Source organism: Tupaia chinensis, unplaced genomic scaffold (assembly GCF_000334495.1).
Source record: "Tupaia chinensis unplaced genomic scaffold, TupChi_1.0 Scaffold000238_1, whole genome shotgun sequence".
NCBI lineage: Eukaryota > Metazoa > Chordata > Mammalia > Scandentia > Tupaiidae > Tupaia > Tupaia belangeri.
Window position 1 is genome coordinate 4,847,828 of NW_006159716.1, and position 9,301 is coordinate 4,857,128.

Genomic DNA, 9,301 nt, shown 5'->3' on the forward strand with positions numbered 1-9,301 from the left:
TCTCCAAAGTGTGCCAGCTTGCCCACACACAGTCACATTCCTTCAGAGCTCTGGGCACAACCACAAGATTCACACATCCCTGTGGACAATGGCCAGGAAGAGCAGGCTGTTGGTGCCAATGTTTATGGCTAGAAAGCTCCAGAAAAACAAGATCGTACTGTACTTGCCACCCATACTCACTCAAGCACACATTAGGCCCATCCACACACCCAGCATGGAATGCACAGTCCCCTCCCAGGCCTTATCATGGACAGGGGTACATAAGGAGGAGAAGCTGACTGCCGTGGTCTGTTCAGGTACCATCTATAAAGCTGGCCCTTGGGTCTAGTATCCAAACATCAATCACTCTTGCTTGCTTCTCAGTGAAAAATTGGAAAGAGCATAGTATCTCCTTCATGCTTCTGGGATTCATTCATATGCTCATTCATTCTGCCAACATTTAATGAGGACCTACTATGTGCTAGATCCTGTCACTGGGTGCTATAGTTTGCATGTCTGTGTCCCCTCCAAAATTCATTGTTGACATTTAATCCCACTTGGGTGGTATTAAGAGATGAACCCTTTGGGGATATGATCAACTCATGGTGGGTCTATCCATGAGGAGTAGATCGATGTCTTATAAAAGAGCTTGAAGGAACTAGCTCAGGCTTTTCTTGCCCTTGGCCCCTTCCACTGTGAAGACACAGTATTCCTCCCCTCCAGAGGACAGTGACAAGGTGCTACCTTAGAGGCAGAGAGCAACCCTCACTGGAAAGACACCAGACAGCACCTTGATCTTGAACTTTCCAGACTCTAGAACTGTATGAATTTTTATTGCTAATAAATTATCTACTCTGTGCTATTTTTTTTAATAGCAGTTTACACAGACTAAGACAGACTAAGAATACAAAATTGAACCCGTCAACTCCTGGTGTTCTGGAAGCTAGAGTCAGAAAAAAACAGTAGTTTTAAAACATTGTGCTAAGTGCTACATCATGAATAGGCCTTGGGTAGAAGAGGTGAGGTGACACCTTACCTACCTAAGGTCGGGATGGTTATAAAAACGTCACAGAAGTGGTGATATTTGAACTTAGTCTTGATGGGTGGCTGGATATTCATTAGGTATGAATCTTCAAGTAGTGGAAAAGGTTAAGAGTTAAGAATGAGAGAGGCCAGGCATGTAGAGCTGAGATGGCAAGAGAGAAAAAAACCTGAGAAGTAGTCCAGAATTTGGTCATGGGGGAGCCATGCTCCTTGGCTTCTGAAACTGGGTCTAGGATTTTCCAAATCCCATTCAGTCCATTGAGAGAATCTATTCTCAGATCAAGGAGGCCAAGGACACACAAAGACACAACAACAAAGGCCCTGGGTAGAAATCCAGGCATCAAGACATGAAGGAAAGGGGTCAGGGAGCGTCCTCCAACTGCTGCCTCTAAAACCCAATGTCCCCATCCCACCAGTCAAGGGTCATCTCCATGGACCCGCGCACAGAGAGTCAAGGCAAAAGGAATACTGTCCTGTGGGGCAAAAAGAGCCAGTTATCCATAAACCAGGCCTGATCACCCAACTCTGGAAGAGACTCCCATCAGCTCCTGGAAAGCTGTGCCTCCCCTCTCAGAATGTCAGTCTCCAGCCTGTGTGTGAATGAACTCAGTTCCCTACTTCTCTGACATGACTCCAGGGGGCTCCCACACAGCTGTTGGAAGATAAAGGTTGTTGAAAATGAAGGTGACTATCGATATAAAGACCATTTCTCGGGTGAGAAAGCTGAGGCCCAAGAAGCAAGCTACTTGCCCCAGAACCCATAACAAACTCAGAACCATGTCTCAAACTCATGAAATGATTTTTTCTCACCATAGAACAGAAAAATCCTGGTTTGGTTTTCAGTTTCCTTATAGTTTCTCCTGAAGACAGCACATATAGCAGAAATAAGAACCCAAAATGCATTACAAAAATAAAAATCCAAATGTCATCACTAAGATTTACTAGTGACTATTTCCCCTAAATACTGTGAGTCTTGGTAGGATCTAAGATATACCATCTGTCTTTCATATGACTTTCTGTAATATTCCAGCAACTAATGCACAAGTTCCGATCTTTACCTCAAACTTTCCCTTTGAAGCCTGGAGTAGACTTGTGAACTCCTTTTTTGGTGGAGGTCAGCCTAGGTCTGATGGTTAAGGTGGCTGGACCTCACATGGCCAACCATGTGGTTCGAGTCTGGATCTGGTAGCTTGAGTAACCCCAGGTTCATGTATGCATGCCCAAAATCCAGAAGGGAGGAAAAGAGAAGGAAGAAGGAGAGGAGATTGCTGAGTGACCATGTCTCATGGGGAGGAGGTGGCTTTCTCTCTCTTTCTCTCATCTCTCTCTCTCCCCAGTTAGTGCATGTGGCTTCTAGAAAATATTTTTTACAAAAATCAAAGCATTAAAGAAAAGGAAGCAGGGTGTGCTTCTAATAGTCATTCCAAAAAGGTTCTGACTTGCCGAGTCAAAGTCACAGGACCCAATGACTACATAATCATTACCTGCCTACCACAAGTGCCTTTTCATCATTCACATCTGATCTTTCTGAATACTTTCCTTCGTTTTTGTGTGTAAACAGTCTTAGTACACAATGAGAACAATTGTCAGCAAAAACAGAAAGTAAACAACCAAGCCTGGCATCCAGGGATTCCAGAATTTTAGGAGGACTAGGTGGCATATTGGAAATGTTCTCTGGAAAACAGGAGCTATTGATCATACCAGCTACATGACAGGACTCTCCCTTAAACCCCAAGTGACTTTTCTCCAGCTTTAAGATGCCACAGAGACTTTGAGACACTTGCTTAACGGAATGGCCCCAGCAGCTCAATAATGTGGCCTCTGTGACTGATGAAGTACTCACGGAAGGCAGGGAGCTCCAGACACTAGGTATGGGAAGCTCTCTACATCTGCCACCAACTGTCCATTACTTGGCCTAGTTACACCAGACACCCAGAGCCAGCCTACAACCCCTTCCTCCCAGGCCTCATCCTCCCTCGCCTGAGCAGACGCTACCCATATATTGGCTATTTCGCCTCACTGTTAAGGTAGCCAGATCCAAGGGGCCGACAGCAGCTGGGCCAAGATAGATGTCCAATGGGAAAGAGGCCAGGTTCGGGATACGGCTTACCTAATCTTCACCAACACTCCCCTTTGGGACAAACACAACATGTGAGTATCTGCCCTATTTCCTAATAGAAATTGGAGGCTTCCAAAGGCCATATATGGCCTGGGCCACTGAATAGCAACAGAGCAAAACCAGGTCTCTTTCGTATCCCATTCTGCCTAAGAGGCACCAGTTTGTGAACTGCAAAGAAATCCACATCCGAAGGAATGCAGGAACCTACCCTGCTTACAGCACACACCCCCCCAGGAGAGGATACACAGGCTGGATACTCAGCACGGACACAGGGGCAGTGCGGTCAGTTCTACCTGTGTTCCTACAATTCCCACCTGTCCAATGACACCCATCAGGGGTCATAGTGGAAGCACAACATCTTTTTCCTGATACCACAGAGGGTATGTGAGGTGGGAGGGCAGGCATACATGGGAACACCCAGCGAGGCAAAGTACTCCCCAGGCAATGCTGGGCTACCACTCAGCTACTGCTCAGGTTAACTAGTTTTCCCTTAAGGAATGGTACACCCTTTCTGAGTTCATCCCATGGGAGGTTCCCAGTTCCAGTCTGGAGTCCTCCTTGAGTGTGCTGAGCACATGCTTGACCATAATCCAAGCTTTTCTGGCCACAAGACAGAAATGGATTGTGGCATCGGGACCACTGTTGGGGTGCTGTTTCTCTCTCTCCCTCGCACATGGAGGAAATAAGTGAACAAACATTTTAAAGAATTATACTTAAAAATTCACCCAGAGCTCTGCATGGCTGAGCAGGGCTTGCCATCGGTGGGTGGCAGGTCAACTACATGGCCCTCCCACCAAGGTCACTCCCAGGTCACCTCTCATTGCTCTCCTCCAAGTAGTCAGATCCTCGGATAACTCAACTTGGAAGAGAAACTGGCAAGTGCTAAGGAAGTCTCTTGTGTCTCCCTGCTTCTATTCTCACTCAGCTGGCCTTTCTCCATGGCTTCCACCCAGTCCAAAAATGCCCTAGCGAGGGAAGGAGGAGTAGAAGTTCTGGGCCCTGGAGCCTGCCGGGAGCTGGTTCATCAAAGCTGCAATTTCCTCCACGGATCCCTCTTTTGCTGAGAAGGCAGCTGTGGGCCCTCACGAGCTCACACATTCCCCTCCTTGTTCTCATCCTGTCTGCAGGAGCTGGAGGACTCTCCTGCATACTGGCATAAATGTCTCTGTCCCAATCTGCAGAACCATCTCTGTCAGGATTTGGGTTTGTTTTCTCAATTAACTGAAAACGCTGTCATGGAAGCCAGGGAGCTGGCAGGGGCCTGACCTTCGGCGGCTGCTAGAAAAAAATTCTTGCTTTGAAATCTGGATCTCTCATGCCCTGCATGGGATGCCAAAATAAACAGGGACACTGGATCAGGCGGGGTGGGCTCATGTTACAGGGCCAGTGATGGATTTAGCTATAGGATGCTTCAGGGCCCAACAGGTGATGAGATCCCGATTTCCCAAAATGGCACGGCTAGACCCCAAAAAGCCCCCATGTGTGACATGGGTTCTAGAGGAACAAGGGAGGGGTCATTGGGCCTATGGCAACAATACTTCCCGAGGGCCTACTGCCTGACAGGCAAAGAGCAGGGGGTGGGAGAGGCAGCAGTGATAGCAGGTCCTGCTGATTCCTGCCTTTGAAATAAAGTTTGGAACAAAGTACTCAAGTGCAGCATACGTGAGGCATTAACAAAGTGATGAGGTCACGGAAGGGAGGGAGAGCTTCCTGTACCAGTGAGGGCAAGAGGGTGGAGGATCATGGCAGGTTCCAAAGAGGGAACATCCGACCTGAGCTATGAGTCAAACTCGGATGGGTAGGTAGGCTGCGTGAAGAAGAGAAGGAGGAGGAATGGCATCCCAGCTGGGGGAGACTACACAGGCAAAGGCCAGGAACATGAAAGAAGAGTGTGTCTGAGACAGAGAGGCATGGCTGGAGACTGGGGTCTAGAAAGAATCAGTGTGCAAGATGCACCTGCAAGTGTAGAAGTGGGTAGACCCATCATGCTCGGAGGTCAAGCAGGCCTTGAGGGGCTATCTAATGCTTTTCAGCAAGGGTTGACTTCATCCAGTTCAGGGGTTGGGAAATTGTGGCCCACAAGCCAAATCTGGCCACCAGCCTTATTTGATAAGCACAGCTTCACTGGAACCCAGCCACGCCCACTCCTGTACATACTGTTCACAGCTGCTCCGATGCTACAACAGCAAAGTGGAGGACTGGAGACCATGTGACCCCAAAAGCCAAGATATTTACTACCAGGACCTTTGCAGAAAATGTTTGCCAATTCCTAAAGCAGAAGATGGGCAAGGGAGAGCAGGAGATGGAGAAAGGAAGAGCAGGAGGATTGCCCAGGATCCAGTTGAGGGGTGGTTCCTTGGAGCATAAGACAGAAGTCAGTAAGACCCCAGGCAACCTTGTGGCAGGACCCAGGACCTCAGCAGGAAGAGGAGGAAAGGGAAATGTCAGGGAAGAGGAAATACAATCCTGAGTAGTCTCTTGTCTCCAGCCCTCCTGCATTGCTGGAATATCTAGTCCAGATGGATGCTGGCCGCCAGCTCTGCCTAAAGGCTGAGAAACCAGGCCAGCAGGATGTGACCTGGACACCCGATATCCACAATTCCCTGCATCAGGGATTGGGCTATGCCTTCTCCCCTAACAGCTGGGCCCCAGGAAAGGCTGGAAGTTCTGAATGACCAAGAACATCTCCTTTTGAGAGGAAGTCACACGATGTTCCAGAGAGGCCCCCACTCCTCTTCCCAGGCTCTGTAGGAGTTGTCCCATCTGCAAAGTTGTCCCATCTCCCAGAGAGGAGGAATGGTTTACCAAGGTCAGAGATACTGTATCTGAAGCTACCAGTTTGGGGTTCTTCCTCTCTCCTAATTTTGCCCATTCTCTGGGTCTCTGGACAATGTCCAGCCTGAGCCTAGACACTGGAAGGGCTGGAAGACTCAGACTCCAGGCTGCCTTGCCCCAGCTGAGTCCAGTTCACTCTGCCCAAGAAGGGAGGATGCCGGACCATTTCCTCTTGGGACACCCTGACCACTCCTCCCTTTCTGCAGTAGAATCACTGTAGCCTTTCTTCATCTTTGGCACTTTGGAGCTTCCAAGCATACAATGTAAATTCCAGTTTAAGAAACAAAGCACTAGGGAACCAGCAGTTAGGGTAATGGCTATGTCGCTGGACTCCCACGTAGTCGACCATGGTTCGCGTCCCGGACCCGTACGCCGGGCACATGTGTGTACGTGCCCAAGATCCCGAGAGGAGAATGGAGGAGAAGGGATTGCGGCGTGACCATCCCCCCTGGGGGGTGATTTCTCGCTTTCTGTCTCTATGTCTCTCGCTGTCTGTCTGGCGAGCGCACGTGCCCTATAGCGAAAATCTCTCCAAAATAAAAAAGAAACAAAGCACTAAAAGTTAAACACTATCGTTTTAGGAAACCACTTGGTGCCAATTTACACACAAACATCAAGTTGGAGACTAAAATCTCATGTCAGGAGTAGGCTATACAGTGGTTCTTCTGATAATTTAGAATGGAGGTATTGGATTTTTAGATGACTGTTAAAGACAAAATGAAACATTTCTCAAGGAAAAGAACACTTTTAAGTAATTCTCAGACTGGAGAAAACATGTGCACACTTCCCCCAAAGGCTCTCTGAGTTCTAGTATAAAGACTCTGGATGGGGGTGAGGATGCAGACTGCGGGCTTAGGCTGGCCTGGTCTGTGTCCCAGCTGTGTCTTGGGTGACCCCCACAATGTCCAGCACATAGCAAGCCATCAGTTCAACTTTGTTAAGCAAGCATATGAGTGTCTGAATCTTAGTTTGAGTCTTAGTTCTCAATTTACCAGCTGTATCCTTAGGCAAAGTCCTTAATAGCTGAGCCTTAGTTTCTTCGTCGGTAAAATCTAAAAACTATTCATGGCTCAAAAAGTTACTGCAAGAATTCAGTAAAACGGTAAGTCCTTGGCACAGGGATCCGTGTGTTCAAACTACAGACTAAATGGTAACTATTCTTGTCACTTTTCAAAGACCGCTTTAATCCCATATCCGAAATATCTTTCCCAATCTTCACAGCCTCCGAGTTTCATCATGACATTTGCTGGTTCAGTAAATCCCCAGCACAGAGCCTGGCTCAAGTATGAGCACAGAAAACATCTGTCAGAGCAGAATTTAGCAGAGAGCTTCTCTCATTCAGAAGCCCTGGCCTCGGGTAAGTGCCAAGGCCTGAGGCTGCTACTGCGTCCTGCCTTCTCTGTGGAAAGCTACCCCTTTGGCACAACCCCCCGTGCCCCACACCAAACCTGGGCATTCAAAGCCAGAGAACTCACCTGTGTCCATGCCACGGGAATAGGGTTCAGGGGCCATCTGCTCTGTAGAGGGTGGGCTGCTGACTCAGCCCCATTCTCCTTGCTGCACAGACCTCTCCCCCACTCTGCTCCTTCTCACGCCAGCCTTAGGCAGCGTGGGCCTTTACCCGAGGTGGTGTTCCCAGGCTTTGGCAATAACAGGCCCTCCATTCTTCCCTGCCCTTGGCAGACCTGCCTCCTCCCACTATGCTACTAACACTGTCAGCTATGGTCCATGAGCAGCTACTCCCGGTCCAGGGAGACAACGCAGACCACTCTAAGGCCTGGGGTATAAGTCCGGGGCCTGGGGAAAAAGCCCAGGATCTGGTTTGTCCCTCACCCCAGAAAGAAGAGGAACTGGCTTGATTCTGGCTGAAATAAACTCACTGGGTCACTTGCTTCACCCTCAGGCTGCAAATGTCATTTGACTTCCAGCATCTTCCAAACAGCCTGACTGACCACACTTTGTTTTCTCCAAATGAGGGAGAAATCTGACATCTGCCCCTCCCGATCTCCACTCCTCAGGCAGGGCTTCAGCCTTGTCCAGATGTCAGCTCTCAGCTCCCAGGCTCAAGGGTAACACCACTAGGAGCAAGGTTAGGGGCTATCCTCAAGCTCCAGGCTCACTGCCCACTGGGAATCCCAGCCCCCACCTCTGTCCCTCTCTCACATTTGCCCATTGAATACCACTGGCGAGAATCACCAGAACACAATCCAAAATCTGTAATCTGCAACCTAAACGGGAGGATGCAACGTGGGTTTCTCTCACTCACCAAGTTTATCCAGCTATTTTCCAACTTTCTTTTTAGGGCTCTTGAGCTCAGTCCTCAAGAATGATCCTCTTATATCCCAGAGCCAAAGCCGGGTGGTGGGAGCCCAAGGCAGCAGTGGGGGGCTGTGGACCAGGAGTCCTTTCATGGGCATGGATTCCTGAGGTTGTACACTTGATTGCAGCCCCTCCCTGACACACCACCCCCCCAGGCTCCAGTACTCAAATCCAGCCCAAGAGGGTCCCAGCTGCAGCCCAGTGAGGTACAACACAGGGGAGGCAGAGCTGCTGTGGAGTAGCCTCCTGTGTGGCTGCTTTCTTAAACGGTCAGTCTACTCCAGGAGCCATAGGGAGCTAAAAACCTAGGAAAGCAGCAGTGGAGGATGAGCCAGATCCTGCAGGGAAATGCGCTGAGCAAGCACCAGGAGCCTCGTCTCTGTCCATCCTCCTGACATGTGGGACACTGAGGCACAGAGACCTTTCTCCAGCAGAAGGTTCTCCTCCCTCAACTCCTACTATAGGCTGGACTCGCCAGGGGCAGTATAAAAACCAAAAATAATTATTAACTTGTTACTGCGAGTAAGGCACTTTCTTAAGTGTTCTGCACAAAGAAACATATTTAATCCCCACAGAAACTTTAGGAGTTCGGAACTGCTAATGATATCATTTTCATTTTATAAATGAGGACACTGAGGCCTAGAGAGAGGGTAAACTGACAAGGTCTCACGGCAAAGTGACAATTAGGCCATGAACAAAAGGGATTCTACTGGAACTCAACCACTAAGTTCCCCTATAAGAGTCCAAGGAAACCTCAACGCACCAATCTGCATCTGCAAATCAGAACCCCTACCAGGGTCTAGTTGGACTAGGCAAACTCAGGACAAGGTATCTGCATAGCCAGGGTAATAATGAGGCCACAGCTGTCAGTCAGAACCCAGAATGGTCCTGCCAGTTTTATGCAGCCTGGGCTATACCCAACCCAGGCACCCAGTCCAAAACCCCTAGCATTTGAATATTTGGAGGGGGGGGTGTCACTGAAAGAGAAAATACACAGAATGCCAG

At 49.0% G+C, this 9,301-nt stretch overlaps 1 protein-coding gene across 1 annotated transcript in view; it reads right to left on the reverse strand.

Moving 5' to 3' along the window:
- The window catches only part of DAAM2 (dishevelled associated activator of morphogenesis 2), a 104,246-nt gene extending 96,722 nt beyond the window's left edge, over positions 1-7,524 (reverse strand). The window contains exon 1 of the mRNA XM_027771923.1: positions 7,453-7,524. Coding sequence (XP_027627724.1) covers positions 7,453-7,489 — 37 coding nt within the window. The 5' untranslated portion in view covers positions 7,490-7,524. The remainder of the gene's footprint in view (positions 1-7,452) is intronic.
- Between the last annotated feature and the right edge of the window lie 1,777 nt (positions 7,525-9,301).